Here is a 16700-nt window from a genome sequence, read left to right on the forward strand (position 1 = left end):
CCACCACAATCTTTCTGTCTTCACCACAGGAAATGAGGACGTGTGGTTGTAAGAAAGCCCAAGATTAGAAGTAAGCCTAAAAGTTAAAGGTGATTTTTAAAATTTATATTGAGCTGTTTTCATTTCAATAGCAGAAGCTAATTTATCATCTGGTAGTTTCTATATTTTTGACATTTTCATCCCCAGCAAGTTGATTACTATCTCCTATCCCAGTCACTCTCCTAGTATAGCTTCCATCTTTGCCTCTTCAGGTTAAATGCGAATTCTAACCCTTAAGTTCCTTGTTGCAGATTCTCACCTATCTCCCCGTCTTCAGACTTCTCAAATTTTGGCTGGTCAAAAAGACTTATCTGCTGCTCCCTCAATCTCCTCTCCACTGAATGCCTGTCCACCAGTTCTCCATTCTGTCCATGTTAGTTGCTTTTACTGAGACACCACCCCTTCCCTGTTAACACTGTTGTTGTCACCCAGGCCACAGGTGAGTGATGTCTGGAGGTTGGCCACTTGGGAGAGGATGGGCAGGAGTAAGGGGATGGGAAGCAGGCTCCCCTTTCTCAAAGCTGGGGTCCCTTGATCAGGCACTGAGTGCCTTCGAACAAGGGATCCCCTGGGCGCTCGCAAGCAACCCCACACGTTAATAATGGTGGTGGGATGAGGCCCTTAAGTAGGTGCCCCAAAATTCTGAGCAACAGTGAAACTAGCCACTTCACGCTGCTACTATACAGTAACAACATAAGTGGTATTCTCCCAGGATGCTGCCGTCAAACCAAAAAGACGTTCTGCCTACCACACACGAGTAATTTGGTATATGAATTTCAGTGCTGGTGTGATGCCAGGTATGTAGGCCATACTAATGGATCATATCAAATAGCACATCCCTTCAGCTGTTTGCAATAGACAAAGGGCGGAATCATCCTAGATTTGCACAAAGCGCGGTAGCAGGCTGGAAAAAAGTCATTTTACCCGCCGGCCGCAATGGTGGGTTTTCATGCCATATCGTCCCATGCCCGCCTCATTAATTGTGCAGCCACAGGAGGGTGGTCTCCAATTTGCTTGCCACGCTGTTACCCTGCCGCTTCCTCATACAGAGCGCCATATTTAAACTGCAGCCCCGCACACTCTTAATGTTTGCAGCCCAGGGCTATTCCAGTGAAGAATGCTAAGAACAGTGCAGCCCACCGATTCAGTGACGCATCCCTGGGACATTTTCTGGACACTGTGGAGGACCGTTGTGATGTCCTCTACCCCCGCCCTGGCCGCATGAGGCCCATCAGTCTCTCCACTCTGGCTTGGGAGGCAGAGACAGAGGTGGTCAGTGCCAGTGCTGCACACAAGGGGTCGGCCATCCGTGCAGAAAATGGATGAATGATCTCATCCATACTGCCAGGGTAAGGCAACCATCTTATCACTCTAAACACTCTCACTCACACGACCATCGCACATTCACTGGCATCGCACTGACTGACAGATCAAGGGATATCACCGCTCTCTCTCTCTCTCTCTCTCACAGACCCTCACATCTCTATCTGGCCTCGTCTCCTCTGGAGATTGCCTCCTCAGCCCTCACCATCTTGATGCCACTTGCACAGATCAACATGTGCCCCCACACACACCCTGGGATAGCCCCAGTACAGCCCTCGCCCTGCAGCCTCTTCCCTTGCCAGAGGCCAACTCTCCCCCTTCACCAAGCAAGCCCTAGCCCTGCAGCCATTGAAAAGCTACCTCCACCTTATGGCTGGTCTGGTAGGTAGAGACCTGCCCGTGAGCCCCCCTAAAAGTGAAGTGGTGCTGCCTGCAAAGCCTAGTGCTATCGACCCCGAAACAAGATAGGCAAATGAACCTTGAAGTCCCGAGGGAAGTGCAGCTCGCCAGGTGCACATCACTTATGTACAGTTGTGAAACACTTAGGTGTGGCCCTGATGATCCAGCGTGGAGGGATGATTCCAGCGAGCAGGGCTTATACTAAAGTATTGAAATTAGGTTCCTGACATGCAGTGGCAGGAAACACGTCCTGCCATTGATGGCTGGAGCAGACGATCGCAAACTGGTCTCATGGCAACGTGAAAGCAATTTTTGGCTATCTCACCATATTGTCCCAGAGCCCCCTCCCGCCATGACGCCCGACGCCAACAGGGCCAGAAAATTCCAGCCTAAGTATTGACCGTACTCAACCAGCCCACACTTGCAAAGCTTAGAACATAGTGTTCAACATTAAATGCGATTCCGTGATTGGACAACACTTGCTAAACAATCCTGATTGTGCTAAGAATTACACTGACGACCCATTTAAGATTCAGCCAGGCTCGCAATGTGGCTTACTTGTGTGTGTTAGAAGTTAAATATATTCACACACACGGCCCTGTCCTTTGCAAACAGAAAGAAATGTCCACTCATTGCACCTTTTTCAATGAAACAAGAGCTTGGATACTGCCATTCCCTGGTGCATTCTCTATGGCAGTGCCTTGATCAATCAGAGTCCACTTGTCAATCAGTTAGCACCCTCTTCTCATGCAATACATTTTGTTGTTCCCTTTGAGATTTGATATTTTTGCAAATCTGCCCTGATGACAGCACATCTCTCTTTTTCAGCAGTACTTAAGTTCTGTACTGCCAAGTGACTATTAGCAATTAACATCAAAGTGACCATAGTAAAACTTAAGCGATAAAGAGAACAGTTTAATTTCACGATGATCTGCTTTAATTCAATTAATGGCACACAAACTGCAGTTTAGTTTTACTACTTCATTCAGACAATATTCCAGCTGATTGGCGAGATTCACTGTCCATATCACTGACATGTTAAAATACTGCACTCATTCTCAAGTGTTACCTCTTAGCACCCCCCTTAAAAAATTGAGTGGAGAATACAGTTTAAACAAGCCCCAAGGGGCCTTCAATATATGACTAAGGCAATAAGTGTATAGACTTCTTTGAAGTCTTTGTAAAGTCAATAACCAGGCACCACAATGGCTCTCCAAACTGAATTTTAGATCAGTTCTCATCTTAGAAACAAATGAGTTGAATCGTTTTAATTTTTAATGTACTATTTTTTGAGAATCTAATTGGAATGGTGTCTCAATAGTAACTTTTGTTGAAACACTCATCGTATAGTGCACAGACCAAAAATGCCACCAAGTTCATGAATTGTTTTTAATAAGCGGAAGGTCAGAGAAGATGGGAGACTAGTTGAAATTCCTTATGATGATTTTTTTTCTTTTTCAATTGTAACCTTTTTAAAAAAGTAGAAAGTAATTTGATTGTATAAATTCTCATTAATTTGATTAAAAGAAAGTTGACTTTATAACTAGAACAGAATTACTGGATTGAATTTTTAAAAATTCAGTGGGCAAAATTTTGCCATCGGCGAGCAGGAGGCGGGGCCCGCTCGCCAACGCTGGATGATGTCGGGCGGAACCCCTGACGTCACCCCGCTCCATTTAAATTTTCAGGAAGGCAGGGGCACAGCAAAATCAGCTGCGGGCCCGCCGACCTGCCAGTGGCCAATTGAGGACATTGACTGACAGGATCATTTAAACAATTAAAGGACCTGCCCGTCCAACCAAGGTTGGTGGGTCAGCCAGGAGCCCTGACGGCAACTAGAAAAAACATGAAACCTCATCCACAGGCGGGATGAAGTTTCATGCAGGGATTTAAAAAGTTTAATAAAGTTATAGAGTAAATTATGAACATGTCCCAATTTGTGACATTGTCACATGAGGGGGACATGTTAGGGAATTGTGTTTTTTCTATTTTTAATCATTTTCAAAGTGGAAGCGATCTCCGAGGCTGCACTTTGCCTCGGAGATGTGCGCTCTTTCGTGCGCATGCGTGAAAGAGCGCACTCTCGCTTTTGGGAACTCCCCCCCCGCCCGCACAGGGAGTGTATGGCGCTTCCCACCGGACGTCATGCTGGGCGGGCCTTAATTGGCCTGCCCACATAAAATGGTGGTGCGGCCCACTTCCCCGGCTGGGATCGGCTTCCCGCCCGACAGGCAGAAAATTCTGCCCAGTATCTGTGATATCACAATTTTCCATTTGCTTGGCAATTGCCTTCATGTATAGTTGTCATCAGGAGCATACTTCAGGCTCAAGTTGTTAGGCATCAAACCTAATATGAAATATAAATATGAATAAAAACCCACTACATACATATAAGCCTGATGGTACATTTAGTTCTCAACTGTCTGTCTTTTACTAACAAATGATCAAATATAACAGAAATATCTGAAGAGAATATCCAATTGATCAAGAAAACCATCAGATTTCTCCTCTCTCTCTCTCTCTCTCCCCCACCCCCCACCCCCACCTTTTCTTATTCCTGTTAGTATCTAATTGGGCAGTTAGTTAATCTGTGGAATTCTCTTCCCCAGAAAGCAGTGGAGGCTGGGGCATTGAATCTATTCAAGGCAGACTTAGTTAAATTTGATAGACAAGGGAGTCGAGGGTTATGGGGGAGCAGACAGGAAAGTAGAGTTGAGACCACAACCAGATCAGTCATGATCTTATTGAATGGTGGAGCAGGCTCAAAGGGCCAAATGGCCTATTCGTCCTAAGTCCTACCCAATCAATAAATTTTTATCCCACTTCTGACAGCTCTGTATTTGGAATCAATTTGTAACAATCCTCATTGAAATGTTCCAGTAAGGGATTAGTCTAGATTGTCCTATTTTCAGGTGCAAGCATTAGTTTATAAGCATCTGGCTTGCATCCATGCCGGAATAATTGATTTTACCTCTCCATGCAGTGTAATTATAAACCAAAACTTAGAATGAAATGACAGCTTGTGGCTTTGGCAGTAAACAGTGCACAGTGGAATGACCCTAAGGACGATTATAATTGATTACAGTCTGTAGTCATGATCTCACAATTTTCTTTAAACATTTTTTAAACTTTCAAACCATATTTAAGAAAGAACCTGTGTTTGTATAGCAATTTACTGTCTCCAGATCATACTTTGCGTAGAAATTATAGCGATTTCAACACCAATCATGCTGCTAGGATCTTGCAGTGGAATTTCTTGCAGAGCTCATTTGTCTATGCCAGAATGTAGAACCAACGCAAGCACAAATGAAGTCCCACCAATAGAAGTAACAGTGTGTGGGCTGCTGTCTTCTGCCTTGGCATCAAGGAACCCTTGTAAAACTGAAGTCAATGGGAAAGCACTCTACTCGTTGGAGTCTTACCTAGCACAGAAGGAAGATGGTTGTGGTTGTTGGCAGCCAATCATCTCATCCCCAGGGCATTGATGCAGGAGTTCTTCAGGGTAGTGTCCTAGGCCCAATCATTTCAGTTGTTTAATCATGCACCATCCTGTTGGAAGTATATCACCATTTCTTCATCGTCACTGGGTCAAAATCCTGGGACTTCCTCCCTAATAGCACAGTTGGCCTACATCAGATGTTCTGCAGCAGTTCAAGAAGCTGGCTCACCACTACTACCTCCAATAGCAATTAGGGATGGGCAATAAATGCTAGCATTGTCAGCGATCCCCACATCCCATGAAAGAATTTTTTTAAATGCAGAGTTCAGGCCGAGGCTTGTAGGGCTGGAAGAACTTATAGAGAAGTGGGGGGGCACAAGGCCAAGAATTGACATGAAGGTGAGGATAACTATTTTAAATTTGAGGTTCTGTTGACAGGGGTGTTAGTTTGGTAAAGCTGGGTGGCATCAGCATACAGGTGGAAGCTGACCCCATGTCTGCAGAACATGTTCCTAAAAGTCAACATGTTAACCAGTAGGAGCAGCAGACCAAGAATAGATGGTGGTGGAGATCTGTAGAGGTCATGCTGTGGGACAGAAAGTGAAGTCACTATTAAGATGCCCTGGTTCCACTTAAAATAAGTAGGAATGGAATGAAGTGAATGCAGTCCCATCAAACTGAACGCCACAGGAGAAGTGCTGGAATTGGCTGTAGACAGCCATGCTAACCACCACTTGGGTGGTAAACTGGTGCAGTGAGATCACATGCTTATTTTAGAACTGAATTGATTTCATTTTCATTGATTTTAACAGGATAAAATTTGACCAGGTTTAATGATGGGCAAGACCCACCTCTCCACCAGTTTACCAATAGAGTGAAGATGAATATGCCCCCTGCATCCCCTCCTTGTATTTTCAACCCTTTCAGGATAAGTTATTTTGGCCTTGAAAGTCGGAATCACTGTGTTTCAAAATGCCAGAAAATGCACCATGTGCAGGAATCAACACTTGTTGGGCCTCATGGCTCCAGATCTCCATTTCCAATTTCCTCCCATTCCCAAAATAAAGATTTGGATCTTTATCGCTCATATCCTCCTTTCGTTACTTGTAAGTTCGCTACTACTGCAGACTATTGTTTAAATTAGATTTCTCCTGAAAAAAATATGCTCCAATCTTGTGTATGTCTACAAACCCTTGGCATGCTGCTGCCTTTTTGATGCAAATCATTTGTCATACCCAGCACAAAGGAAGATGGTTGTGGTTGTTGGAGGTCCATCATCTCAGTTCCAGGACATCACTGCAGGAGTTCCTCAATGTAGTGTCCTAGGCCCAGCCATCTTCAGCTGCTTCATCAATTTCCTCCTCCCATTATAAGTGGGGATGTTCGCTGATGATTGCACAACTTTCCGCACCATTTGTGATGACTCGGATATTGAAGCAGTCTATGTCCAAATGCAGCAAAACCTAGACAATATCCAGGCTTGGGCTGACAAGTGGCAAGTAACATTTGTGCCACACAAGTGCCAGGTAATGACCATCTCCTACAAGAGAGGATCTAACCATTGCCCCTTGATGTTCAATGGCATTACCATCACTGAATCCCCCACTATCAGAATCCTGGGGGTCACCACTGACCAGAAGCTGAACTGGACTAGCCAAGTAAATACTGTGGCTTCAAGAGCAGGTCAGAGTCTAGGAGTCGTATGGTGAGTAACTCACCACCTGACTCCCCAAAGTCTGTCCACCATCTACAAGGCACAAGTCAGGAGTCTGATGGAATACTCTCCACTTGCCTAGATGAGTGCAGCTCCAACAACACTCAAGAAGCTTGACACCATCCAGGACACAGTCGCCTGCTTGATTGGCACTCCATCCACAAACATTCAATTCCTCCACCACAGACGAGCAGTGGCATCAGTGTGTACCATTTGCAAGATGCACTGCAGAAACTCACCAGGCAGCACCTTCCAAACTGATGACCGCTACCATCTGGAAGGACCAAGGGCAACAGATACATGGGAGCACTACCACCTGGAAGTTACCCTCCAAACCACTCACCATCCTGACTTTGAAATATGTCACCGTTCCTTCACTGTCGCTGGGTCAAAACCCTGGAACTCCCTCCCTAACAGAACTGTGGGTGTACCTACACCACATGGATTGCAGCGGTTCAAGACGGCAGCTCACCACCACCTTCTCAAGGACAATTAGAGATGGGCTATAAATGGTGGCTTAGACCACAACCTGTAATGAATTTTTAAAAAACCATCAAGCCTACTTTCAGGACTGTTTTTGGAGTTTTAAGCTTTTTTTGAGGCTGTACCAGCTTTTCTATTTTATTTGGTTGCTGGGATTGGAGGTGTATGAAATAGCATAGGAGATCTGGTAGAACAGAATCCCATCAAAAGAATTTAATAGTGTATTGATTAACTTTAAAAAAAAACACTGGATCAATATCTGGTTAAAATAAGACTGAGTGATATTGGAATGAGTACAGATGTAGATGATCAAACACACTGTGGCACTCAATCCTGTTTTGCTGTAGGGACCATGAGAATGTCATTATGGAATGAAACATTCAAAGGGAAAAGGCTTAAATGTTAGTTTGAGACTCTGGAGTTTTGCTAGAATATTTTTGGGGGTCAGGGTGACATTCAATAATGTTTTATCTTCTAACCTCCCACAGGAGGTTAAATAAATTGGGTAGAGTCCATAATAGGACAAAACTGTGCATTACTGGGAGGACTAGTCTCAAAGGATTCAATGGTCTTTTTACTCAGCACTTGGTAATGTTTATGCGGCAGATACTGGCAGAAGGATCACAGCAGACGGGAGCTCTGTGTTGCCGGTGACTGATGTTTGTATTGAAGAATTAATGATTTTGTGATAGAATCTCTGCAAGTTTGTCGAGTGATACTCCACAGCTGATTACCATGAAATAAGCTAGTCCAAATGTAGTTTATTTAAATTCAATTTCTAACTGTGGAAGAAGTAGCTAAGGAACCATAGAATTATTTCCATGATCTCATGCCAGGGTCACTTCTCACCTCTTTCTATTAGCAATTAATTTTCAGAAGGTCCCATTTGTAATCTACAAAGGTTTCACAATGGTGATTGAGCAACTTGAGACAGATGGATACATCTGACATTGTCTGACATTGCCATGAATTTAAATCATAAATTTGATGAATTTTCCCAGAAGGTTACGTTATGTGAATAACTACAATCTCATCAAATCAATGAGAGTACATTTAGTTGACTCCAGAATGTTGTTCAGATCGCACATCACAGCAGAATGAAATGGTGCAGATAACTCGAGTTGTCTGTTAAGTTAATATCAACCTGAGGCCCTGTGTCTTTAGGACAGTGCTGAGTTAATGTTGTTTTAGTCTTTAGGAACTTACTGTCAGAAGGTAGCGTTAGAATTCTTGCAGTATGGTTGCACTCATTAAAAAAAAACTACTCTGGCATTAAACTCTTTTTAGTAAGACAAAGTCAAATTTCATTTATTTCAGTTATAGTGTTTGATACCGTTTTAAGTGCATGCTTTTGTACAAAGTTATAATGGAAGCTAATTCATACAAGTTGTTATTACAAATATATGTGTGGTGAAGTTACTTATGGATCTCAAACTTTGACCATATGAACCCTTAGTAAGGACTTAGCTGCAGGTTCCACTGTTTCTTTACATAATGAGACATGCAATATCAAGAATATGGTGGAATATTGGTCATCCATTTAAATACTGTGGCTCCAAGAGCAGGTCAGATGCTGGGAATTCTGCAGCGAGTAATTCACCGCCTGATTCCCCAAAGTCTGTCCACCATTTACGAGGCACAAATCAGGAGTGTGATAGCACACTCTCCACTTGCCTGGATGAGTGCAGCTCCAAAAACACAAGGAGCTCAACATCATCCAAGACAAAGCAGCCTGCTTGACTGGCATATCCACCACTTAAACTAACGTACAGTGGTAGTAGTGTCTACCATCTACAAGATGCACTGCAGCAACTTACCAAGGCTCCTTTGACAGCACCTTCCAAACCCCCTTACCGCTACCACCTAGAAGGACAAGGTCAGCAGATGCATGGGAACCCCACCACCTAGAAGTTCCCCTCCCAAGTCTCACATCATCCTGACTGGGAACTACATCACCACTCCTTCACCATTGCTAGGCCAAAACCTTGGAACTCACTCACTAACAGCACTGTGGGTGCACCTACTCCACATGGGCTGCAGTGGTTCATGAAGGCAGTTCACCAACACCTTCTCAAGGGCATTAAGGGATGGGCAATAAATGCTAGCCTAGCCAGCGATGCCCACATCCTGTGAAAGAATGAAATAAAAAGGTACCGGACTAACAACCTAGTGTTTATGAATTAAAATCCAAACGTGTCTAGTCTGAGGAAAAATAATCATGAAAGCTGTACAGTTGTCAGAAAACACTTATTTGTACTGCCTTTCAGGAAGGGAAGCTTGTCAACTCTATCTGGTCTGGCCTACAATGTGGCTGCAGTCCCACACTGTGGTTGACTCTTTAAAAACACTCAAGTAGCCTAGCAAGCCATTCTGTCGTAAATAATTGCAGCAAAGGTCAAAAATAAGGAAGCTGGTGGGAAGACTTGTGTAATTGCCTCACCTTGCACCATTTCGGGAGCATCACCAATGAAAGGCTCCAGTGGTTGGCTCAGCACTGCCTTCTCAGGGCAACTTGGAATTGGCAATAAATGTGGCCTTGCCAAGATTGCTCATGTCTTAAAATCTAAAAAATACAGTTGATTGTTTTGGGAAAATTCTTATTTGTATGAAATATTCAATGGCAATTGTTTGGTTTTAAAAAAAAACTGGAGAATTGAAAGTGTGTCATCCATGTAACGAATTTGCTTTCGTAAATAAAACCATAATTTCAGTGGAATTGGTCCCTAAATTTGGTAAACCCTGTAAAATTGCATGTTGGCTTCATTATTCCAGGGAATGTTAATGATCCACATATTGAACAAATAAATGCTTCAAATTGCTGTGCATCTGAACAAATTCTCGAACTTTGACAATTAGTTCTACATTTCAGGTTTTTTTGCAACCTTTGTGTAAGGCTTTGTTTTAAGGGCCGTCTATTGTGTTATCTCTTTAGCATTTTCTACCTCTTTGCTGAAATTTCTTTGAAATGCTTTCATTTTTTGTGATACACAGCCTTTTTCTTCTTCTGACATCAGTTATTTTACGATTGCTTTGCTGATTGTGTCTTTTATGTTGCTTTCATTTAATTTATGGTTTACTATTTTGTTTACTTCCTCCACCCTCTTGCTACCTAAAAGGTGGGTAATCATCAGGGAGTCAATGCTGGCCAGAAGGATCCCAACATGCTCACGGTAGGAGCAATTGCAACTAGTTCTCGTGGTGATGTTGTGTGATACCTAGTCATTAATGTGCCTTAGCTGTCCACCCCAAGTCATGTGGTGTAATTGTTCAAATTAGCTTAATATTTTTCTCTGTTGCAAGAAGTCTGAATGCAGAATACACACTCGTGTGAAATTTATAGATGTATGTGCAATTGTTAAGTCTTGAGAATGTGCGTTGGCTAACGGTGCAGTTTCTATCTGCATGGAATAAGCAGGGGTCAGGGGGGCTAATTAAAACATGAGCAGATAATTCCTTAATCAGCTCAAGATCCCAGATCCAGAATAGAATCAGGTGGGGACCGCACTGCAGCTTAATAGATGCTGCAGATCCCATTCTGATAACATTCCTTTTCATTAAGGATTAGCAGAAAAATTATTAAAATTCATCCCTGTGACTGACTGTACAGCTGGCACTAAATTCATGAGAGAATTTTGCATTTTAACAAGTAGGCAAGTGAATAATAGAATCGTAGAATGATAAAGCATAGGTGGACAGTTGGCCCATCATATCTGTGCTGGCTGTTTGGTGGAACTATCCAATTAGTCCTGTTGTTTCCTTGTAAGTGTTTTCCCTTCAAGTATTTATTTAATTCCCTTTTAAGAATTAATATTAAATCTGCTTCCAACACACTCTTTAAGGCCATGCATTCTGGATCGTAAAATCGCTGTGGAAAAAAAAGTTTCCTCATGTCACCTCTGGTCCATTTGCCAATCACTTTAAATCTGTATCTTCTGGTTACCAAGCCTTCCGCCACTAAAATGGGCTTCTCTTTATTTATTCTATCAGAACCATTCATGACTTTGAACAACTCTATCAAATCTCCTCTTAATCTTTTCTGCTGTAAGGAAAACAACCCCAGCTTCTCCATTCTATCAAGATAACTGATGTCCTTCATCCTGGTAACACTAGTAAATCTTTTATGACTGTTGTCAAAGGCCTTGGCATCCTTCCTAAAGTTTTGTACTCTGAATTGAGCACAGTTGAGCTGAGCTCTAACCAGCCTTTTATAAAGGTTTGACATAATTCCTCTGTTTTTGTACTCAATTTATTTGTAAAGCTAAAGATCTTGTGGTTTTTTTAAAATAACAGTCTTCTCAACTTGTCCTGCAAGTTTCAAAGATTTGTGTACGTACACTCCCAGATCCCTCTGTTCTTATGCCTCCTTTTAAAATTGTACTATTTTAGTTTATGTTGCCTCTTCCCATTCTTCCTACCAAAATGTATCTATTCACACTTCTCTGGTTTAAATTACACCTGCCATGTGTCTGCACATTTCACCACTCTGCATTTTTTTAAAAAATTATGCCCTGCATGCTAAAATCCAGGACATCCATTAATATATATTGGAAAATGCAGTGTTCCTAATAATGATCCCTGGGTCACTTTTATATTTAAAAATTTCAAAACAATTATAAAGACTAATGACTTCCTTTAATATTCAATTTATTCTTCTATTCCCTTCCAAATACAATTTTTTTGTAATATGCTGGTCAAACCATTGCTAGTGAGGGAATTGGTTAGCAGGAGAACTTGAGAATGTTTGAAGGAGATGCCTTTTACACACCCATACACATAATCGCTGAAGCATTCTAGCTTAATATATTAATTGAGTCTCCTTGCATCATTGAGTTCAAGGATCTCTCCAAAAATGTTCCCTTGATGGCATCTTGAGCAGGCTGTTAATCCTTTATCAAAAATCAACATCAAATATGGAAAGCAATGTCAATTTAAGGGTCTTTTGCAACTGTTTTTAAGAAAAAAAAATCTTGCTTGTTACACTTAGCCCCTAATACATCTTTAATATATCCCCAGCAGCTGCTGGGTTCTAGGAACTGGTTTAAAATGAAAACTATCGCTAAGTTGCATACATTAAATGGAGTTGATGCCATATACTGCTTGTATTATTCAAAATGTTTTTTTACCTGAAAAGTCAAAATTGTATCTCAGAATATTGTAGGAAGATTAATCTTGAAGAAAATGAAAACTGTCATTGAGTGCGTCCTAATGCAACAGTCTGCAAATGAATATTATGCCAGAATAAGCAGTTTGTGTTCTACAATAGCTGATTAAAGTGCCCAGCTATCTCCTTTGATCAGCTTACTGTGCCTGATTCCAGCACAGGCCACACATGTTTGTTGTCCACTTGCTGCACAAACAATAGATATAAACTGGATAATCTCTCTACTGCAATGAGCATCATCTTCATGCCAGGAAATTGTATTTTAAGGATGCACAGTGGCGTTTCTGTCGCGTTTCTCATACTGCATTAACTGGAATTTGAAGTGTATCCATATGCAGGGAGGTGGAGATAAAACTAACTATGATATTAAATATATTTTTAATTTTTTCATCATTTTACAGATACTCTGCAGTGGTGGCTTTCAAAATACAGAGGAAACAAACAAATGTAGTGCTTATATATCTTTGTTATTTTGCAGCCCAAGCCACGTCTCCAGCGGGGTGGGAGCTCTGCTTCCCTGCACAACACCCTCATGAGGAATAGCATCTTTCAACTAATGATCAACACTCTGGATCCACTTGCTGAAGGTAACCTACCAAACTCAGATGTGAAACTTTACACACAAAGAATTGCTTATGGTTCAAAAAGGAAATTTTACAAACAGGTTTGCTTAACTTTACTGTACTCCATGTTTTAAGCAATATGCGCTCTATCTTTAGTCCATTGTATCATAACATGAAGTGATACTTTCTACATAAACTTGCACCTGCTACAGATTAAATACTGCTACACCTTCCCCTCCCCCAAAACATGCCCTTAGAAGAAAATTGCTGTGAATTGCCTGCGCAATTGCCTAATGCAATCTTCAGAGTCCACTGAAATATAAATTCAACTTGAGCAGTATAGAACAAAATGGACGAAAGTGAATTGACAGTCCATTTGGGAATCCTCCTGTAATTGAAGACAATGGAGTAGAAAATTGGATGGAGTGGAAAACTGGCTGTCATAAGGCAAGTAGGGGAAATAAAAATCTAATGTCTTCTGCACAGGGATAGGTTTTCTTGAGTGACTAAAATCAACTTTGTTCTAAGACAAAGGCGAATGGTTGAATACTTCATTGAGTCACTTCTGTGGCATTTAGTTGTGTTCTGGGTTTTATAGTTACAAGGTACTAGCAGCATTCTGTTATTTTGATGTCACAAACATAAGATCTAGGTTTAAAAAAAATTAAAACGTTTTCTCCAAAGCCTTCACCTATAACATCCAGCTCATGAAGTGTAGCCTTGTCTTATCAATATAGCCATGCTATTTTCTTCATTTCCTTTGTTGTATTAAATATCATACAGATATGAGCAATAGATTCAGATTTAATCAGCAAGGTAAGGGGTTTTTACTCTGTCTGTGTCTTTTGTAATGTCTTGTACGTATATCTGTAGCAGCGGTTTGCTAAAAACACTGGATAGCATAGTTCCACAAATGTTACTTGTAACTTTTCATTGGACAGGTGCAGCTTTGGAGATACTTATTGTGCATTTTACTTTCCAGGAAAAAAATTATGTTGATGGGGAAAGAAACATTGTTTTTGTTTATTTTCTCTCCTTGGTCAGGTACAGTCTGATTGATGTACACTGACTAGCTGTCATTGCACCAGCCCAAAGATGCATGTTAATCCAAGCAACAATACTGTGCCATTGCAACATTTATATTTTCTACATCGGGTATCTTCATGCAATTTAAAAAAAATAAGATTGCTCAATTAGTGACAAATTGTGAGTAATTTTGTGCTATTAGCTTAAGCCCACCTGGAGATGAATTCTAATGGACAAATTCATTTCACTAAAAAGTTCAGCAGGCATCAAGGGACAGAGACTTTCACTTCATCACATTAGATTAGATTAGAACACAGCTTTCAGTAGTTAGAGGTTTTAACTCATTGTACTAACTAACTGTTCCCTAAGAGAGTACTTAATTGAGATTGATAAAAGACTGCATGTTAGAAATGTTGTCAGAGGTGACTAGCCCAGGTCTAAAAGAATTTAATTTTCCTAATGCAGTCAAACCTGGAAAATTAAGGTGGTAGCAGTTTTTTTTGTTTTGGTTTTGGCTCCTTTATGATTTTATTTTTTATTTAAGAAAAAAATCTAAATTGTTTACACAATTCTTTCCAGACTCTCTTAGCTGTCAGTATCTAGAAATAAGATGAACAAGCTCTTGCCAAGTTGAAATATATTTTCAAAAGGCAATTAGGGGTCATACTAACCAAATAGGCAGGTTTGATTTGGTCTCTCGTTTCACACCCCTCTCGGTTTTACTTTGCACTCATATCCTGCCCAGAATGTGAATCCCAGCACAACTGTCAACCTCTCTCAGCATTGAAGCTGTCTCTAAAATGCCATCATCCTTCAAAGAACTGCAATAGGCACTTGTATTCTGTATTGGCAAAGGACCTGGGAGAAAATAAATCTTTGAACATGCCCCCTGTATATCATTATTAGAAATAAAAGCAGAGAATGCTGGAAATACTCAACAGGCACGGCAGCATTTGTGAATGATGAAAGGTCACAGGGCTGAAACATTAACTCTGTTTCTCACTCCTCAGATGCTACCTGACCCACTGAGCATTTCCAGCATTTTCTGATTTTACTTCGGAGTTCACGGTATCTTGCTATTACATTATTAGAAAACCTTCCTCGAATAAATAAAGTGCTAGATGATGCTTATGAGAAATAGATTAAGCAGACATTTCTGATCTGAGCACCAAAATAAGAGATCCCGATTTGCCTACCCCAGTGTTTGCCGGATTGAAGTGTTCAATGAAATATTGAATAAGTTAAAATCTCATGTTTTCATTTGCTGTTTTAATGAAAAATCAGCAAAACAATTCACCTTAAATGAAAACAAGCTGGCTAATCATGTAAAATGTCTGTTAATGATATGAAGTACCAAAAAAAATTCCAGGTTATTGAAGAGGTATGCAAATAGAGAAATGCAATAAAATCAGCACTTTAAGCTTCTAAGGTGCAATTCCTCATGCAAGAATTCCAGCCCCCTGGGCTGCTAGGTGAAGCACTATGGAAAAGATTCTGGAACCATTTTAATGATATCAAAGAAAAATACACTGCAAACAAAATGCTACAGAAGAAAGATCAGTTCACAATGACTTTCACCCCTGCTCAAGCTATGCCAACTGAACTGGTTTCTCCTGGATCTATCAGTGGTGTGAGCGAAATGGAGGGAGACATGTTGGAAATTGGTAAGTACTAAGTTCTCAGATATTTAATCATCTGAAGTAACCCAACGTGCCCCGTCCAAGCCATTTTATCTTAAATTATTAATCACTAGACTCTTGTAGCTTTGCAACTAGTTAAGTATATAATTCTAACCATTAACTGCATGCTATCCTAAATTATACACTGTAGCAAGCCAGACATAGTTAATGACAAAAATTACCAATACTGTAGTCTAATCTGAGGACTGAAGTTTTAACTCTGTCCATCCTTTCCTTGCAGATTATGCTTTCCGTCAAGCACAAGGCATTTGTTTCTCCATTGGAAAGCCTGAGACATCACTGGGAGGACCAGCCACATCCCCATCAGGATATCTAGGGTCTCTAATAATTTGGATTAATGAATTGTTGCCATCAAAAATGGGCATTTAACACTGCTTCTGAAGCTTTTTTTTAATAAAACGATTATAGTACTTGAGTAGCAAATCCTGCTACACATAGTGTAGGAATTCACAGCATGGTGTGCTGTGTCAAATCACTTGCCCTACCAACATCTGGGCAGACTTGTTCCTCCAACTGATCAACCCAAAGAGGCATGTTAAGGTATCCAAGTCTAATGGTCTTCCAAAAAACCAACTATCCCAGATGAAAAGCGGCTTGAAAGAAAAAAATAATTTCTTTCACTATTTTTAAATAGAAATCAAGATTTTCTCTTAAGTTTCCAAAACATAACTGTTTGCTCATGTGTTAATTTTGGTGACCGAATTTGTCATCTAAACCTGATAGGAACCAGTTTGAGGCCTCAATTCAAATTCCCCAACGCAGCTAATTTCGTCACCCAGCCAAATTTTACACACAAAAATATATTTTTTTTTTCAGACCCTAGCAGCCTATACTTCTCATTTCTCTCAGTTAG

General features: G+C 41.0%; 1 protein-coding gene across 2 annotated transcripts in view; it reads left to right on the plus strand.

Moving 5' to 3' along the window:
- The window catches only part of LOC144697550 (sodium/potassium/calcium exchanger 2-like), a 302291-nt gene that overhangs the window by 174420 nt on the left and 111171 nt on the right, over nucleotides 1-16700 (plus strand). For both annotated transcript variants that reach the window (XM_078569600.1, XM_078569608.1), the window contains exon 2: nucleotides 13037-13145. In XM_078569600.1, the coding sequence (XP_078425726.1) occupies nucleotides 13037-13145 (109 nt within the window). The remainder of the gene's footprint in view (nucleotides 1-13036; nucleotides 13146-16700) is intronic.

Source organism: Cetorhinus maximus, chromosome 2 (assembly GCF_964194155.1).
Source record: "Cetorhinus maximus chromosome 2, sCetMax3.hap1.1, whole genome shotgun sequence".
Lineage (NCBI taxonomy): Eukaryota > Metazoa > Chordata > Chondrichthyes > Lamniformes > Cetorhinidae > Cetorhinus > Cetorhinus maximus.